General features: G+C 48.5%; 1 protein-coding gene across 9 annotated transcripts in view; it reads right to left on the reverse strand.

The window, feature by feature from the left end:
* LOC143024621 (uncharacterized) overlaps positions 1–20000 on the reverse strand; it is a 298809-nt gene that overhangs the window by 11899 nt on the left and 266910 nt on the right. For all 9 annotated transcript variants that reach the window (XM_076183491.1, XM_076183493.1, XM_076183490.1 and 6 more), the window contains 3 exons: positions 12842–14263; positions 980–1066; positions 559–723 (listed from right to left, as the gene is read on the reverse strand). In XM_076183491.1, the coding sequence (XP_076039606.1) occupies positions 559–723; positions 980–1066; positions 12842–14263 (1674 nt within the window). The remainder of the gene's footprint in view (positions 1–558; positions 724–979; positions 1067–12841; positions 14264–20000) is intronic.

Consider the following 20000-nt stretch of genomic DNA (forward strand, 5'->3'; position numbering starts at 1 on the left):
AGTGATACTGAGTAATTCTAGTATTGTCAACATCATAGTGTAATTCTAAAGTCTACCATACATACAGATGGTTTTCTTTAAAGTTTACATTTTCTTTCACCTCTCACTCTCTCCCCCTGCATTTCCTATGACGTCACGGTGGAGGTGCGCGGAGGGGGGGGGGTGCTCAACGTACCTTATAGTATTCGTTTTACCTTGCGTGTAAGGTCACAGCATTACCCATAGATCGGTCATACGAGCTCTGAGCTCTCTTTCGGGAGGGAAATAGCTGTCGATCACGAGTCCAACACGTGATCCAAAGGCCATGGTGAATCACACACACACACACACACACACACACACACACACACACACACACACACACACACACAAAAAAAGAGCTCTGAGCTCACTGCCGTAGGGTGGTGTCTGGCTGTCTCGACAGAGACAGCAGCAGATCCGAGGTGAATACACACACACACACACACACACAGACCGCGTTGAATCACGCACCCAACTCCTTGGGAGGGGCTCGAGCGCTTATCGCTGAATTAGTGGTTGAAGGCGATAACCACCTACCTCGTCGCTTTCGAACACGTGGCAGATCATTTTGGGCGTCTTCTGGATGGTCGCACTGGAGGATTCGTCTGTGGGGAGAACTCTTCGCCTGGCCATCAAGACCACCAGGTCTCCGATGTCAGCGATGTACGAGATCGTTCGGAGGGCGTGGTCCATCATAATTTCCTGTAACGGGAAAGTATGCAGGTTGGTCTTGTGAGAGGAGGAGGGGTTTCAGACTGTGTAAACTATGTCCAAATTCCAAAAGAGGGAGAGAGAGAGAGAGAGAGAGAGAGAGAGAGAAAAAAAAAGACGACCCAATCCCAGGGAGTACGTTGATGGGCCTTACATTAAAGGACCAGTGTTAAGGTGAGACATGGGCCAAGTAATCAAATAAGTGTTTCTGATTCGACAAAATGTTAAAGTTCTCGGAGGGTCTTACCTTAAGGTCCGTGTTAAGTACCATGATCTTCTCTGTGGAAATGAAGAGATCAACTTCGGTGCTGGGTTGAGACTCGCCATCAGGGGCCTGCGAAAAAACATTAAAGAAGAACTAAAATACTGAATATATAAATTTAAAAAAAATCAGGACGGGTTCCGAAGAGGGATAAATGCTTACAGCGGTCACCGACCCACCATCGACAGCAACAAACAAATTCCCAAGTTCATGGTTCAAATTCTTTCTTCATTCTTCCCAGTTTGACGGAAGACATCTTGCTAACACTTGCCTAAGGTTGATCTCAATTCGAAGAGGGGTCCACAAGAGACACTGCCCTGCCTTTGATCCGAACAGTGTTCAGATGGTTGAGGGGGGGAATTGATCGAGTATTCAGGTTGAAGGGCCTTTGATATATGTGGATTAATATTTACGCAAACGTATATATATATATATGTTATATATATTGTATATATATACATATACAGTATATATATATATATATATATATATATATATATATATATATATATAATGCCGCACACATCACAACGAGCCAAGTCACCAATCACCGGGTAGGACACGTTGTTAGCCTAGCGCGACCGGCAGCGAGAATGACCTTAGCCGCGCTAGCTCGCAAGAGATCGCGAACCACTCGCCAATCAGCGGGCTCCATTCCCAGACGGCCGGCGAGATGAGCCAGTACTGGGGTATATATTGTCCACAAAATCTGATAGTCTGTAGTCTCTCTGAGGAAGACATCCGTCGAAACGTTAGAGAATATATATATATATATATATATATATAATATATATATATATATATAATATATATATATTTAGTATACTAAAAAAATATATATATGTATACACATATACAAAAAGCAGGTATGTACCCGTCATTTGTCTCTCTCGAATAGGTACTTCGATATATCTAAATACCTTAGAAATAAATACAAACATTAAAAAGTTACAGATATGCTTAAGAATATTTCAGACTGGTCATGCTTTTGTGCCTTTCAACTAATCTACTACTGGTGCTTCACTTACAGTATGTGAAATAAACGAGCAGAGCGAAACTCATCTTACACTATCTATAATAATCATGAGTTGTAGAATTCATGCATCAAATGTGTTATTAGGCGCGTCGTACTTTCAGACACGTCTAATGCATTTATCTAACCCCCTCCACGAGGCGACGTCATGAACATGTGTACATTACACACACACACACACACACACACACACACACACACACACACACACACACACACACACACACACACACACACACACACACACACACACACACACACACACACACATAACTTTCTTTAGCGGACGGGACGTAACCGTAGTGAGGGGGGTTAAATAGGAAATCTACTTATCTTTACGAACTTCGTGCATAATGAAATACATAAGAAAAAGGTGCACTTAATTCCATGTGCAAGAAAAACTTTCTAGACAAATTCTATATTATAGACCCATTTTTCGCTGAACAGGATATGGATGATGGGGGGGGGGTGGCGGCAAAGACGCTGGCTTCTCGTGATTGGTCGATTCAAACTTGGAGAGAATTCACGAGTGTCGCCCCCCCCCCAAATATATAATTCTAATCCTTGTGTATACGCATGTATTTAGAAATGTATACATATGTGCAGACTGGTTGCAGAAGGAAACGTAACCAAATTAGACACCTCTCGAAAACCACCATGGATTTAAAGAGAGGCACTCTACCATCACGCTCATTGCAAACGTCACTCAACAAGAATACTCTGCCAGAAAGAACAGTTATAGTAGCCAAGAATTTTATAAATTTCCCAGACACATACTGTCAAAAGAAGATCAAAGAGGAGGATATTCACAACAAGGACAAGATATGAGTAATCATTTTCTTAGCAGATAAACAGTGGCCAAAAAAAAAAAAAAAAAAAAAAAAATCTGGGAATAAAAGACTAAATATGGAGTTTCCTAAGGAGCAATAGCGTCACCTACGCTTTCAACCTTTTCACAAGCGATTTCGAAATACCGGATCTAGAATTTACCACCAAAGCAATCACGCTGATAACCTGACTAAATAACCCAGCATAGCAACTACAAAACATACTTGGACAAAGTAGAGCAATGGTTTAGAAATGATAAAACAGAAGCATCAGTCCAGAAATGACCAGTATCATTGCTTAATCCAGACAACCATAAATATAAAAAAGTCTCACTATGAAATTAAAAGGCCAATCCCTTTCATTGAAAAAAAATATCACAAGGCATCGCATTTGATGCTGGTATAACTTTAAGCTCGTACGTCAAAGATCTGAGTGTAAAAATCAATAAGAACAGAAAGAAGCATGGGCTTTAGACAACAGAAGGAAGCTCTAGTCACAGTCTACAATCAATTCATTAGAACCTTATTCGACCACCACACCACAGGTCGGTTCCCAGCAATCAGCAAAACACTCACACATTTTACAAAGATACATACTTTATAAGACGTGTGCATATATGTGTGTTTGTGTTTTTAGCTGTTTTTTGTTTTTGTCGTGGCCGACAAAATGGCCGAGGTTTATTTGAGATGTGTGCTGTAACATGCATGCGCGTCATCACGCATACTCGCATGCACACGAACCCAACGCCACTCATATCTGTCCACGGACGCTCCTGAGAAAGGGGTTCCTTCCGCCTCTGATACCCCCCAAACCTGGCCTAATTTGCCTTTGGAGACATAGCCGATACTGCTTACACCTTGGACAACGAAGGAAATCGCGTGAAATCACCAACAACCTTACTCAACGGGAAGCGAAAAAAACAACAACAAAAAAACACGGTCATGTAGTACATCAACTGAGATGGACACGTAGAAGAATATTTCCGTGTTTTGTTGATGCGAGGTAATTCATAAATATAATCAGGTTTGCTGTCCCGTAGAATCCACGTACATCTTGTCGCTTCGAGAAGGAGCTATCTCCCGTGCCTACTGCTGAGAAATTTCATGCAACTGAGACTGGTTAGGTTAGGTTACATTAACGATATTTATCATCTAATGCATGCCGCCCTCAAGAGGGACTAAGAACTGCAGTAGCATCAGCAGGTAAAGAAGAAAAGATTCAGCAGGAGCAGGCGCCTGAAGAGCAGTTATTTCACTTACCAAGGCCTAAGTTTGTTCAGCAGCAGCACAAAGAAAGTAAAAACATAGACAAATTAGTACACTGGTATTATCATTATCATTATTATCTTTACAGCGCTAACATTCACACAGTAGCAGCAGTAGAAACGAAGATCCTAGACAAGTGAAGACTTTCTGAACATTCTGAGAAAAGAGAGAGCACCACACAAAAAAAGATAAAAACATTAGAGCTACAACACATATATATGTTTATATATTAAACAACGGTTTTGAAGGTGAGAGCTGTAACGCCGTAAAAAAAGAGGAAAATAAGTAGTCTGAGAGTAGGCTCGTCAACGAGTCGACCAGCGCCGCTGGACCAGTACCAACTGCGGGGCACACGACAACAGGCGAGGCAATGCGAGCCGAGACGAGACGAGATAGAGGACAGGCAATGTCACCTGCCCTCCTCACTGGAAGAAGAAGGATGATGTAGTAGTAGGAGTAGTAGTAGTAATGGTAATAGTGGTGGTGGTAGTAGTAGCAGTACCTACAGTCTATGTTCTCATCATAACGTGACTGATTAAACGACTGCCTGTCTGCCTGACTGAGGATGACGAAGTGCTGTCGATGTTGCTATGAAGTCTTATTTTTTTTTTCCTCTTCGACCCCTTCGGAACTATAAAGATCCTTGCCACCACTCTCTCCCCTTCTCTCTCTCCCTCCCTTCCTCACCTTCCTTTTTTCTCCTTCCATCCCTCTCCTACTTCTTTCTCCCTTTCTCTCTCTTTTTCTCTCTCCCCTTTCTCCCTCCCTCCTTCCTTCTCCCTCTCTCTTTCTCTTTCTCCTTCCCTCTCTTCTCCCGTATTCCCCTTCTTTCTTCCCCCTCTCTCCCTCCCTCTCTCCCTCTCCCTAATCCTCTCTTCTCCTCCCTCCCCATCGCTTTCTCTCTCTCTGTTTGGCTGTCTGTCTGTCAATTTGTCTGTCCGTCTCCCTAAGGCCACCCGACCCCGGCAGTGGACGAGGGGGCTCTCTGTCGAAATGGGGGGAAGGGAGAGCTCTATCCTCGTGGTCTGTCCTCCAAGATTGGTGGAGGGAGGGTGACGACTCAAAACGCAATCTAGTCCACAAACGGGCGGCCGCCTGCCCGCCCACCCTCCCTCCCCTTCGCGCCCGTACCCCCGCCCCCCAAACCCACATGCATCAAGTACTCCTGGCCTCCTGGGAAACCCACCTGCTCCGTATCCAGCCCCCCTCCCTCGCCCACCCCGACAATACTAAAGAGGGCGGGGAGGAGGGGGGGGGAGCGAGAATCCCCGGTGGTTAGGAACCCCTGTGCTAGGTACCTCCCAGCGTGAGCACCGAATGGCAACTTTGAAAACAGGCCCAGAGGAAAGCCTTCATCGGTGACGCAGACAACAACAGGGCAATAGCAATTATTGTCATAATAGTTACGATATTTTAGCCATCTCGATGGGGGTAGATAATTGTATCAATGTTCGACACTGTTTTTAAGAGTAGTAGCTGCCGTAGAAAGAGTGAGAGAAAAGTGGATGATAGCAGCGGCGACGGCGGCGAGAACCACCACAGTAGCAACAGCGGCAGCAGTTCTGGTGCAGTAGCATCATGGGAAGAAGCATCAGCCAAGTTATACTTGCAGTAGTAGTAGTAGTAGTAGTAGTAGTAGACGTAGTAGTAGTAGTAGTAGTAGTAGTAGACGTAGTAGTAGTAGTAGTAGTAGTAGTAGTAGTAGCAGTAGATGTAGTAGTAGAAGTAGATGTAGTAGTAGTAGAGGTCGTTACTAAGAATGTAGTAGTAGTAGTAGTAGTAGTAGTAGTAGTAGTAGTAGTAGTAGTAGTAGTAGTAGTAGTAGTAGTAGTAGTAGTAGTAGTAGGAGGAGGAGGAGCAGCAGCAGCCGCAGCAGCAAATTAACAACAGTAACTTTGATACCGGCAACCAAGACGTGCAACAGTATCAGTAGCAACAATTACAGAAATAACATGGCTGGAAATAATGTGTCAGTAACTATTAAGAATAGCAGTTGCAGCAGAGCTGTAGTAATAGATCACTGGTTGAAGTAGTTAAGGTGGTGGTGGTAGTAGTAGTAGTAGTAGTAGTAGTAGTAGTAGTAGTAGTAGTAGTAGTAGTAGTAGTAGTAGTAGTAGTAGCAGCAGCAGTAGTAGTAGTATTAATAGCAGCAGCAGCAGCAGCAGTAGTAGTAGTAGTAGTAGTAGCAGTAGTAGTAGTAGGATTAATAGTAGTAGTATTAATAGCAGCAGCAGCAGCAGTAGTAGTAGTAGTAGTAGTAGTAGTAGTAGTAATAGCAGCAGCAGCAGTAGTAGTATTAATAGCAGCAGTAGTAGTAATAGCAGCGGCAGTAGTAATAGCAGCAGTAGTAGTAGTAATAGCAGCAGTAGTAGTAGTAGTAATAGCAGCAGCAGCACTAGCAGCAGCAGCAGCAGTTGAAGCAGCAGAAGCAGCAGAAGCAGCAGCTGTAGCGATCTCAATAGCTGTGTAACTGGAAACAAGAAGAATGATGGGGTCGGGTGAGGGGGCGGCAGCAGGAGAAACATTGTAGTCCATATCAAAAAGCAACAGCGACCTGACGTGCGAAATATATACTATTTGCAATTGAATCTCGTTGAAGCTCCAAGCCAAGCAGCAGATACTAGTACTACTACTGCTACTACAACTCTTACTACTACTACTACTGCTACTACAGTACGAGTATCCGGTGTAAAGGCAACAGCGGCAAAATCATGCAGTCATTGTTCTAGTGATCGTAGCAACTGAGGTGGTGATAATTGTGGTAGTTGTGGTAGTGAAGGTGGTGGTAGTCCACAGCATTCAAGGTACAGGAATATGAAGAGGATTGGAGGGGAGGAGGAAGAGGAGGAGGAGAGGGGGAAGAGGAAGAGGAGAGGGGGAAGAGGAAGAAGAGGAGCCAGAGGGAGGAAAAAGGAGTGGGAGGGGGAGGAGGAAGAGGAGATGGAGGGAGAAGGGGAAGGGATGGAGGAAGAAGTGGAGAGGGGAAGGAGGAAGAGGGGAAGGAGGAAGAGGGGAAGGAGGAAGAAGGGGAAGGGATGGAGGAAGAAGTGGAGAGGAGAAGGAGGAGGAGGAATGAGGAAGAGGAGATGGAGGGAGAAGGGGAAGGGATGGAGGAAGAAGTGGAGAGGAGAAGGAGGAGGAGGAATGAGGAAGAGGGGAAGGAGGAAGAAGGGGAAGGAAAAAAGAGAGTGGAAGACTAGGAACAAGAGGGAGAGGAGGAGAAGTGGAGGTGGTGGTGGAAGTAGTGGTGGTAGTGTTGACGTTGGTGGCTAATATAGCCATAGTACCAGTAGCAGCATTAACAGTAGATGAAGAGGCTGTAGCAGTAGATGCAGTAGTAGTAGAAGCAGCATAGTGGCTGCAGTAGCAGTAGACGCAGCGGCAGCAGTAAAAGCTGGTAGAGATATTTATTGTGCTGACAAAAGTAGCAATTTTCGTGGTGGTGGTGTTAGTGACGAGGGCAGCAAACCACTAAAACAGATCCACTATAGGGAATGCACGAACCTATTCCAGGCTAATAATGCATTTACCACCACTACTATTACTACTACTACTACTTCTATCACTATTACTACTACTATCACTACTACTACTACTACTACTACTACTATCACTACTACTACTACTACATCTACTACTACTACTATTACTACTACTACTACTATCACTACTACTACTACTACTACTACTACTACTATTACTACTACTACTACTACTACCACTACTACTACTACTACTACTACGGGGACGTCAGATGAACTCAAGACGACTTAGTCCCAACAGCATATTATCAAAGAGAGAACCTAATGACTAATATTACGCGGGTGTTGCTAACAAACAAATGTCCCTAGCTGTGCCAAGTGCTACGTACAACCAGAAGAAAGACTACTCTATTGTGTTGCGCCTCGTCCTGAGGTTGACAATAAAGCAGAAACAGCAAAGTCAGTCAGTCAGTCGTGGTGAAAGTATCCTGTCAGCTATGTATCTGGTGCTGTGAGCGACAACGCTATGGGTTGTTGGACACGGCACTGTGTCCGCGATGTTGCATGGTTTGTTCTTGTCGTTTTACAGGAAGAGGAGGAGGAGGAGGAGGAGGAGGAGGAGGAGGAGGAGGAGGAGGAGGAGGAGGAGGAGGAGGAGGAGGAGGAGGAGGAGGAGGAGGAGGAGGAGGAGGAGGAGGATTGTTGCACGGGGAGGTGAGGCCGTTGGTAGTGCTGGGGCGGCGAAGAAAATAGCAGCGGCGGCGGTAGCGGCACCAGGCACAGGTAGGTCGACTTTACAAAATGTCAGACGAGAACTTGTCAGCAATGAGGACTGTGGAAAGGCAGTGCTGCAAATGGTGGATCTGGAGGGTGGGGAGAGGGAGGAGAGAAGGAAAAAGAGAGAAAGGCGGAGAGGAAAGATGAGGAGGAAGAGGATGATTGTAAGATAGAAAATGAGTATGGGAATGAAAATCAGGAAAAAAAAAAACAAGAAGAGCAAGAGAAGTAGGGCGTCATAAGTGGTGCTTTCCAGTTTTGGTGGCGGTGTGGTGATCACAATGGTAAGTGATTATGATTCATGGCGATGGTGGTGCACATCTGGGGTACTGACTACCCAAGTCTCATGCCTAGGTCCGGTCCATCTTCTAGGGACGTTAGTGATATCCCCTCGGACCAGAGTCACGCAGCATTCGGTTATGATTGAAGACTAATTCTCCATAAAGAATAAATAGATAAATGCATAAATGAAGAGAGAAATAAATAGATAAAAATAAAATAAAATTCTGAACACAACATTCATCATTCCTTCTATTTGTTCTTCCGCTCCTCAAATTTCTTCTTTAATACATCTATTGTACAATTCCACTTTTTCAATGCAATAGTTCCTTTCGGACAGAAGTGCTGGTTACCCCGGCAAAATACTAAATATCATTGCTAAATGATGGATCTGATGGTGAATCTGATGGTGGTGGCAGAGGATTGTGATGATGATTATAATGATAGTGATGATGATGACGACGACGACGATGATGATGATGATGACGAAATCAACAGGTCACCGTCGAGGTTAAAAGAGGTTAAGGATGACGAGGAAAAGGATGAGAATAAGGATTAGGAGGAGGTAAAGGAAGGAGGAGGAGGAGGTAAACGAAGAAGAGGAGACGAGGAGGATGGGGAGGAAGAGGATACGAAGAAAGAGGATAGGGAGAAAGAAGATGGGGATCAGGGTGATGAGATGGATGCTGGGGAGGACGAGTGAGAGTGGAAGGATGTGGAGGAGGAGGAGGAGGAGGAGGAGGAGGAGGGTTCGGCTGGGGAGGACGAACGCAGCAGAGTTTAATGCTCTCAGCATGATGCATTTGCAAAAGAGAGGAAAGACGAGAGAGAGGAAAAATGGAAACAGGAGAGGGCAAGAGAGAGTGAAAGGAGAGCGACAGGGAGCCAAATTTTTCTCAAATCACTTAAAGTAAGTCTCAGTCTTAGATTTCGTCGAGGTCTAGCAGCAGCTGTAGGAGGAGCAGGAGGAGGAGCAGCAGCAGCAGCTTACAGGTAAAGAGTCACGTGACCACTGACCGATCATGGAAATGACATCAGTTTAATGATATTTGGTTTTCTTTTTTTTATAATTTGCTACATAAAACACCACAGTGGATGTTCCTCCTCCCTAAAGAAAATAGTCATAAAAATTTAACTTTTCATTTTCCAATTGAGGCGGCAAGAATTGCCCGAAAGAGATAGAAAAAGACAGGGAGAAGGAGAGAAGAGAGAGAGAGAGAGAGAGAGAGAGAGAGAGAGAGAGAGAGAGAGAGAGAGAGAGAGAGAGAGAGAGAGAGAGAGAGAGAGAGAGAGAGAGAGAGAGAGAGAGAGAGAGAGAGAGAGAGAGAGAGAGAGAGAGAGAGAGAGAAACTTCTACGGCAAAGTTTAAATGACAAACGCATCATAATACTTTGATCACGCTCAAGTAGGCGTCCAGTTAAAGGCTCTCTAATGTATAAATGCTGTAAGCTACGAGAATTTCCAGGTTTAAAAGTGTTTAAAAGTACGTATGTTCATCTAAAAGCAAAAAACATGAATAAGCTAATGTGGGTTCTTACCTTTCCAATCGACTGCCAACACTGACTGACCTAAGGTTTCGGCGCATCCTTAACCAAATACTGACGACTGCACACTTCAAGTTGTACATCTCAATATTGTACACACAAAAGAGAAGGCATGAACAGAACCCATTACTTGACAGCAAGGAAAATACACGCGGCCGGGCCCGTCTCTCATATGGCCTGGGATGCTGTGCTGTGCTGTGCTGTTGCACAAGAGGAGCTGGGTAGCCAGGTACACCCGGGTCCCTCGTCTTTTCAAAGCAGAACACACACACACACACACACACACACACACACACACACACACACACACACACACACACACACACACACACACACACACACACACACACACACACACACACACGCACGCACACACATGCCATAAAGAGGCACATAAGAGTGAGTGTAACGTACACCTAGGAAATGTACACTCCTTCGCTACGAAGGTCCATCCACGTCTCATCACTCCCTCCCTCCTCCTTCCTCCCTCACTCTCACCGCCGTCGTGATAGAAAAAATAAAAAGAAGAAAAATAAAAAATCCACCCGAAATTAAAAGCGATAGACGGGAGAAATATGAAAAGCCCATCGGGAGAAATGTATAACTACAGCGTGTGTGTGTGTGTGTGTGTGTGTGTGTGTGTGTGTGTGTGTGTGTGTGTGTGTGTGTGTGTGTGTGTGTGTGTGTGTGTGTGTGTGTGTGTGTGTGTGTGTGTGTGTGTGTGTGCATATGTGTGTGTGTATGTGTGTGTGTGTGTGCATGTATGTGTGTGTGTGCGTATGTGTGCACGTGTGTGTGTGTGTGTGCGTGTGTGTGTGCATGTGTGTGTGCCTGTGTGTGTGTGTGTGCGTGTGTGTGTGTGTGTGCGTGTGTGTGTGCGTGTGTGTGTGTGTGTGTGTGTGTGTGTGTGCGTGCGTGCGTGTGTGTGTGTGCGCGCGCGCGTGCGCGCATGTGTGTGTGCTTGTGCACGTGTGCGCGCGTGCATATTATATATATATATATATATATATATATATATATACATGTATATATATATGTATGTGTGTGTGTGTGTGTGTGTGTGTGTGTGTGTGTGTGTGTGTGTGTGTGCGTTCGCGTTTGTGCGATAGAGAGAGAGAGAGAGAGAGAGAGAGAGAGAGAGAGAGAGAGAGAGAGAGAGAGAGAGAGAGAGAGAGAGAGAGAGAGAGAGAGAGAGAGAGTGTCCATTCAATACGGTAACGTTAGTTACGTCGAGGCACACTTGGTGCATTCGATTCAGGTCAGGGGTGGGGGTTGTTACGAGGAGGAGGAGGAGGAGGAGGAGAGGAGGAGGAGGAGAGGAGGAGGAGGAGGAGGAGGAGGGTGCAAGAAGAATGAGAAGGGAAGGAGGATAAAAAAGAGAAGGAGGGAGAGGGTGAGGAAGAAAGGAAGAGAGGAAGGGGAGGAAGAAAAGGGGAAGAGGAGGAGGAAGAGGAATAGGAAGAGCAGAAGGACGAGGAGGAAGAAGAAGAGGAAGAGGGGAGGAGGAAAGGAAGGGAACAGGAATGGCAGAAGAAAAATGAGGAGGCAAAGGAGGAGGAGGAAAGGAGGAACGGAATAGGAATATCAGGAGGAGGAGGAGGAGGAGGAGGAGGAGGAGGAAGAGGAGAACTGGAACACGTGTGGGCGGTGGGTAGGCAGGTAGGCTAGCAGCAACTTTAACCTGTAGCAGTGGAAGAAGGTTCATTTGTTGGGGGGGGATCAACTGTTTTTAGTTGACCGAGAACCCTTCTCTTCAGGCCGGAGATGTTTTCCTTCCCACGGCTGCTGCTACTGCTGCAGGATAAAACGGTCTCCTGCCTGCCTGCCTGCCTGCCTGCCTAGATGTATCCCCATCCTCCTCCTCCTCTTCCTCCTCCTCCTCCTCCTCCTCCTCTTCCTCTTCCTCCTGGGCCGCTACAGCCCAATCATGCACAAAGAAAGTACGTCGTTGTCGTGGTCAGCGCCGCGTTGATAAATAGGCGAAAACTGATCATCTCGGCAGCAGCAGCAGCAGCAGCAGCAGCGGCAGCGGCGGCGGCAGCAGTGAGTAAAGGGAAACATTTGAACGGAGTTTAGTAATTGGATGATGCACCTCGAAACGGTCACCTGGGGGTGTACAGTACACGCACATTTATATGTATAGGTGTCACCCTGAATGTGTACATATTGACACGCACAGCATAAAATGCACACGCCGAGGAGGTACGTACACTTGCGAACGTGTATACCCTGAGGATGCCTCTAAACAAGTGCACGCAGAGACGAACACATGTGCACCTAAGCCTGTGCACATGTACACCAATTGGGAGCACAGAAGTGCACGTGCACAAGGGGACGTAGTGCACGTGGGCGCGCGTGCATGCATGTACTGCATACAGGTAGGCGAGTACCTGCAACATTAATTGCCTCCCCTGGGTATACAGTAGATACACATTCATACATACAAACGTACATACACACACCTGGGAGGGTAGACATACTTCGGGGCCGACAGAAAACCTCACCACCTACTCCATTGTAAACGGGCCTAGAAGAATTAGGTCCTGGTCCTCCTCCTCCTCCTCCTTTGACTCGTCCTCCAAACTCAAGCTCGTCCTCCTCGACCCTCCCTGCTCCCCTTGGTCCGCCCGAGTACCAACCTTGAGTCTGGACACGGCTTCCATCACCATGTCCTTCTTGAGCCGCTTGGCCCTGCGCGTGCCCTTGCCCGCCGCCTCCTCCTCCGCCACCTCGGCAGACCCCACCAGGCGAAGGCGGAAGACCGTGCCTGCAGGGCCCAACCGGGCGCCCTCCCCTCCCCTCCACCCGATACCCCCCTCAGGGCTACTTCCGCTGCTAGTGCTGGTGGTAGTGGTGGTGGTGGTGGTAGTGGCGGCGGTGGCGGTAGTGGTGGTGCTGCTGGTGGTGGTGGTGGCAGTGGCAGTCGTGGCCGTAGGCGGCGGCACGGTGCCGCCGCCGCCGCCTACGACGGTGCATGGAGCACCACCATGGCTGTCAGACTCTCCAGCCACACCACGTTCGGACCTCACCTTGCTGACACCAGCGGCGGCGGCGGCGGCGGCGGTGGCGGCGGCATTATCTACCTCGTTCTTTCCTCTTCGAGAGCCGGTGCCCTCCTCTACCTCGTCCTCGACCTCGTCCATCTCCTCCAGCTCCATCTCTTCTTCTTCCTCCTCCTCTTCGTCGGCTTCTTCTGTGTCTTCGTCCTCGTCCTCGTCATCGTCATCGACGTCTTCGTCGTCATCTTCGTCGTCGTCATCGTCTTCGTCGTCGTCCTCTTCGTCATCATCGTCTTGTTTGCCCCGCTGGTGGTGGAGATGGTGATGGTAGTGGTGATGGTGGTGGTGATGGAGAAGGGCTTGGCGTTCTGGCGAGATGGGCTCCTCGAGGACGCCCGTGGGGAGGGGCGCCACCACGGCAGGTGGGGGCAAGCTCCCCTGGCCCGGTGATACGCCGCGGTAAGAGGGCGGGCCTACCTCGCGGTAGGCCGCGCACTGGGAGGTGAATTTGCTGTTGTTGTTATTGTTGTTATTGTTGTTGTTGTTGGCGGTGGAGGTGGAGGAGGTGGAGGTGGAGGTAGTTGCAACCTGACGTGGACTGGAGAATGGTGGAGGAGCGGAAGCAGAGCCTGTAGCAGCTACAGCGGCATTGGAAGAAGCGGCAGCAGCAGCGGCGGCGGCTGCGGCGGCGGCGGCGGCGGCGGCAGCAGCAGAAGCAGCGGCATTTACAGGAGCGGGGCTAAGCGCGGTGGCGGCGGCGGCAGCAGTAGCTCCTGGGTTAGTATAGAGGGTGGGGAGGGTAACGGCGGTGGTGGTGGTGGTGGTCGTGGTGGTGGTGGTGGGCGTGGTGGTGGTGGTGGTGGTGGTGGTGATGGTGGTGGTGGTGGTGGCGGGTGCAGGGGCGGTATCTGGAGCGGCAGGCGTGGCAGCAGCAGGAGGAGGAGCTGCGGCATTGGCGCTGGCGGCCTGACTACGAGGCGCCTTGCTGCTGCTGCTGCCGCTGCTTGGGGGGAGCTCGGAGGAGGCGTCCCCGCTCTCGGCCTCCTTTGCATCTTCTGCAGCCTGACGAGGTAATGTTCGTTTTGGTTGGTCTTCAAGCAAATTAGGACAAATCAAAGAGATCAGCTTGAGAATGCTCTAAGTCAAGATGCAAGTGATTGACTGACTGACTGACTGACTGACTGGCTGGCTGGATGGCTGGCTGACTGTGTTCTCCCTGTGGATTTAAGTCACACACACAAAAAAAAAAAGGAGAGAGGGGGATGATGGCAGCAGTGGAGGTAGGTTGTGATAGATGCGGTTCTGGCTGTGATGATGGTTGTGGTTGTGTGGTGCTTGTATGGCTGCGGTTGTGTTGTGCTTGTATGGTTGTGATCGTGTGATATTTGTATGATTGTGGTTGTTAGTGTTGTGGTGATTGATGTGGTGTTATTGTAGTGATTATTGGGGCGGTGGATGTTGGGGTGGTGGTGGTTGTTGGGGTGGTGGTTGTGTTGTTGGGATGGCGGTTGTTGTGTTGGGGTGGTGATGGTTGTCGGGGTGGTGGATCTTGGGGTGGTGGTTATTGTGGTGGTGGAGTTCAGGGTGGTGGTGGTTGTTGGGTTGGTGTTTATTGGGGTGGTGGTTGTGTTGTTGAGGTGGTTGTTGTGGTGGTGGCCATTGTGTTGGGGAGGTGGTTGTTGTGGTGGTGGTTGCTATGGTGGTGAATGTTGGGGTGGTTATTAGGGTGGTGATTGTTGGGATGGTGGTTGTTGTGGTGGTGTTTGCTGGGGATGGTGTTTGTTATGGTGATGGTGGTTATCGGGGTGGTGGTTGTTGGGGTGGTGATTGTTGGGGTGGTGATTGTTGGGGTGGTAGATATCGGGGTGGTGGTGGTTATCGGGGTGGTGGTTGTTGGGGTGGTGGTGGTTATTGGGGTGGTGGTGGTTATCGGGGTGGTGGTGGTTATAGGGGTGGTGGTTGTTGGGGTGGTGATTGTCGGGGTGGTGGTTGTTGGGGTGGTGGTTATTGGGTTGGTGGTTGTTGGGGAGGTGGTTATCGGGGTGGTGGTTGTTGGGGAGGTGGTTATCGGGGTGGTGGTTGTTGGGGTGGTGGTTGTTGGGGTGGTGGTTGTTGGGGTGGTGGTTGTTGGGGTGGTGGTTGTTGGGGTGGTGGTTGTTGGGGTGGTGGTTATCGGGGGTGGTGGTGGTTATCGGGTAAGTGGTTGTTGGGGTGGTGATTGTTGGGGTGGTGGTTGTTGGGGTGGTGGTTATCGGGGTGGTGGTTGTTGGGGAGGTGGTTATCGGGGTGGTGGTTATCGGGGTGGTGGTTTTTATCGGGGTGGTGGTTGTTGGGGTGGTGGTTATCGGGGTGGTGGTGGTTATCGGGGTGGTGGTTGTTGGGGTGGTGATTGTCGGGGTGGTGGTTGTTGGGGTGGTGGTTATTGTGTTGGTGGTTGTTGGGGAGGTGGTTATCGGGGTGGTGGTTGTTGGGGGTGGTGGTTATCGGGGTGGTGGATGTTGGGGAGGTGGTTATCGGGGTGGTGGTTGTTGGGGTGGTGGTTGTTGGGGTGGTGGTTGTTGGGGTGGTGGTTGTTGGGGTGGTGGTTGTTGGGGTGGTGATTGTTAGGGTGGTGGTTGTTGGGGTGGTGGTTATCGGGGTGGTGGTTGTTGGGGTGGTGGTTGTTGGGGTGGTGGTTGTTGGGGTGGTGGTTGTTGGGGTGGTGGTTGTTGGGGTGGTGGTTATCGGGGTGGTGGTTATCGGGGTGGTGGTTGTTGGGGTGGTGGTTATCGGGGTGGTGGTTGTTGGGGTGGTGGTTATCGGGGTGGTGGTTGTTGGGGAGGTGGTTATCGGGGTGGTGGTTCTTGGGGTGGTGGTTGTTGGGTAGGTGGTTATCGGGGTGGTGGTTGTTGGGGTGGTGGTTGTTGGCGTGGTTGTTGTTGGGGTGGTGGTTGTTTGGGGTGGTGATTGTTAGGGCGGTGGTTGTTGGGGTGGTGATTGTTAGGGCGGTGATTGTTAGGGCGGTGGTTGTTGGGGTGGTGGTTATCGGGGTGGTGGTGGTTATCGGGGTGGTGGTTGTTGGGGTGGTGGTGGTTATCGGGGTGCTGGTGGTTATTGGGGTGGTGGTGGTGGTTATCGGGGTGGTGGTTGTTGGGGTGGTGGTTGTTGGGGTGGTGGTTGTTGGGGTGGTGGTTGTTGGGGTGGTGGTTGTTGGGGTGGTGGTTATCGGGGTGGTGGTTGTTGGGGAGGTGGTTATCGGGGTGCTGGTGGTTATCGGGGTGGTAGTTGTTGGGGAGGTGGTTATCGGGTTGGTGGTTGTTGGGGAGGTTTTTATCGGAGTGGTAATTATCGGGGTGGTGGTTGTTGGGGTGGTGGTGGTTATCGGGGTGGTGGTGGTTATCGGGGGTGGTGCTTGTTGTGGCGATGTTTTTTATGGTGATAATTTGTGGAGGTGGTGAAAGTGAAAGGTGGTGGCATTTGTTTTCGTTGTGATGATTTTTATTTTTGTTATGGTGGTGGCTGTTGTTGTGGTGATTGCTGCTGTCGTCATCGTCGTCATTATAAATGATGCCGACGCAGTGGCAAGTGCATAGGGGTGGTGGTGCGTTGTGGTGGACTAAGCTGGCAAGGTACGAGATGACGCCAGGACAATTAGTTGATGGGCGGGGACTGGAACTCACGATCAAAGTAACACACAGGGCGTGCATGAAGAGCGCAACAACACAAGGGCACATGACAGCCTCGGGCTCAGTACAGGGGCACACAGTCTTGAAAGGCACAAAACATTAAGGGCAGACAACCACCAAGGGTGCAACACAGACATGAGACAGACACTGACACCTACACTGACACACATACACGCAGCAAGAGAGATAGATGGAGAGAGAGAGACAGATATATATATATATATATATATATATATATATATATATATATATATATATATATATATATATATAGAGAGAGAGAGAGAGAGAGAGAGAGAGGGAGAGAGAGAGAGAGAGAGAGAGATAGATAGATAGATAGAGAGAGAGAGAGAGAGATGCAGCAGGGCACGGTTGCCAACAACAGGAGCATCCATGACACCACCAACCAACCACTTGCTTCGGTTTCTCCCTCCCTCCCTCCCTCCCCGCCTCCCTCCTCAGACGGAACTACTCCATCCTCTATCTCTTCAGTTTAGCAATTTACCTCATTTCTTCCCTCTTGTAGTAACAAATAAGTTCTGGGACTGGGGAGGGAGGGAGGAGCGGGAGGTAGGCAGCAGGGCAAGTGCTATTAACTAATTACTTGTAGGACAACCGAAGGCTGAACTGTCCGGTTACATTAGGGGTCTCGAGTTTTATTATCGTGGGGGGGAAATCCGCTGCAGCTGAGTGATAAAAAAGGGGGGGGGGCAAATGGAAAATAAGGGAAAGTTGCCCCCCCCAAATCTTGTAACTGAAGGGTCTTCTGTAGGTTGTGTAGTGACTGGTTTAAAGTGATATTTCCATTAAGTTAGGCTCACAAAGGGTTTACGTACGTACGTGTGTGTGTGTGTGTGTGTGTGTGTGTGTGTGTGTGTGTGTGTGTGTGTGTGTGTGTGTGTGTGCGTGTGTGTGTAAGGTAAGGGAGGGTTCTGTCATATGGGAATTACTTCTCTTTTTAAGGGGCCCCCGTGCATCAAGTCTCATGAAGGCGGTGGCAGCGAGGGTGGGTACGAAATACAAAAGACTACGAAGAAAGGGAAGGGGGCTATATTCTCATGGGGTTACTGCAGTGAAATCACCGGTAAGGACTCGTATCTATGGTATAAATGGTAGCGAGCACCCCCGCCCCCCATTGCCATAACAAGGCAACGTGGCTGGGCTCAGCACGTGTGGGTGGCATGACTAGGCTGGGGATAGGGGGGGGGTGCTGAAATCTGAACTGAGAATATATAGTTGGCATACGACAAAAAGGGGATGTTCTAGGGGGGGGAACTTCAAGTAGAATGGAAACTATTTAATTGCACAATGCTTTTATATTTATACAGACTAGTATAAAGATAATTCATGAATGAACGGGTATAATTCTAGGAGAATAAAAGGTCATTCATCAGCATTAAGTATAAAATACGGAACTCGAGGGAAAACATGTTGATCTTGTAATGGATATCGGTGAATTTAGACAGGAACAACGATGCTCGGGCGAGGGGGGGGTGGCAGGGGGGCAGGGTGTTGGCGGTGGGGGGCGGGGGGGTAGTGACTGTTTAACGGTCTGGGGGGGGGGGGTGGATATCCTTTGGGAGGGGAATAAAAAAAGACTAGATTAGATACACGGGTGTGTGGACACCATGGCTACAATGGAGACTAAGTAAGGGCCGGCTGTAAGAAAGATGGTGGGGCCCCAAAGGCATGGAGGCTGGCGAAGTTATCTACCAGGATATGTGCAGCCATGTTGTTGAGACAAGCGGAAGGATGCACGGGAACATGACTAGAAAATAATCACTGTGATGTTACCATAAAGATATCTTAAAAAAAAAAAAAAAAAAAAAATCTTATGCAGAGCATGAGACTGCAAACTAGGGTATAGTAATCACAAAACTACGGATATCACCCGGAAAAAAATAACTTACTGTTTCCCGTTGAGGTTCCAAGAGAATCTCTGGGTTCTAAATAAACCTTAGCAGGGGGATCTCGTGATTTATAAAGGTCAATGTTTGACGGCCTGACCGGGGTTCGGGTGCTGGGGGTCAGGGTGGGGGAAGGGATTGGGGAAGGTGGGATTCAAGGATTCGTCTCACGCCCAGGAGGATTTGGGAGACGAATGTGGGAGGGGGGGGATTTGCTGTGTTGTTTACGGACCTGGGTGTGTGGGGGGGGGGAGGAAGGACACGAACTGAGGATGTGGAAAAAAAAGAGACATGAGGGTTGGGCAAAGGGAGGCGGTGGACGCGACTGTCCTCAAGCAAGCCTAATTGGGATATAGCTGATCCGGACCTAAAGGCGGATGAAGGAAGGATGTGGTGAGGAGGAGCGAAGGCGTTGAGGACGAAGGAAAGCGGGAACCACGGATTGCGAGCCTGTGGGGCGAGATAGAGGCGAAAAAATGACGGGAAAGGAGGGAAGGCAATGGAAAAGCTAAGAACAGATCAATTGGAGGGAAAAGAGAGGAGAGAGAAAATAAGGGGGAGGAAAGGGAAATGTAGGGAAGTGCAGGGAGGGGAGGGGGAGTGGGAGGGAGGGGGAGTGGGAGGAGGGCAGGGGAGGGAAGAGAGGAGGGCATATGACTGAGTACCAAGATGGAAAAAAAAAAGAGAAGGCGGCATCACTTATCTCTCCTTGTTGTTGCGAAAAGAAACCTGAGGGCCAACTGAGTCGAGGGGCTGCTGCTGCGAGCCAAATACATTTGAGAAGGGGACAATTACTGGCCTTACAGAAGCTGCAGGTGAACTGATAAAAGCAGGGCAGTTTCTGGCAGTAGTAGTAGTGGTGGTGGTGTGGAGTGCAAACTGGTGTCAGAGTACTGGCGAAAACAAAAACTGGGGGTTGCCGAATATAACATTGATTATTACTTGTACAGACACAAGAGACCAACTAGTAATACAACAACAATAATAATGCTATTGGTATATATGCACATACTGCCACATGCAATCACTGAACTAAGAGAGCGGAGGTGGAGCAAGAGCGGAGGGGGAGGACAAGTCTTAAAAGTTGGACCACAAAAACGACTGAGACAGTAAGTGCCCTATCTATCTGTGATATATATATATATATGTATATATATATATATATATATATATATATATATATATATATATATATATATATATATATATATATATATATATATATAC

This window comes from Oratosquilla oratoria, chromosome 4 (genome assembly GCF_046742065.1).
Source record: "Oratosquilla oratoria isolate Oo_2021 chromosome 4, ASM4674206v1, whole genome shotgun sequence".
In the NCBI taxonomy this organism is placed as follows: domain Eukaryota; kingdom Metazoa; phylum Arthropoda; class Malacostraca; order Stomatopoda; family Squillidae; genus Oratosquilla; species Oratosquilla oratoria.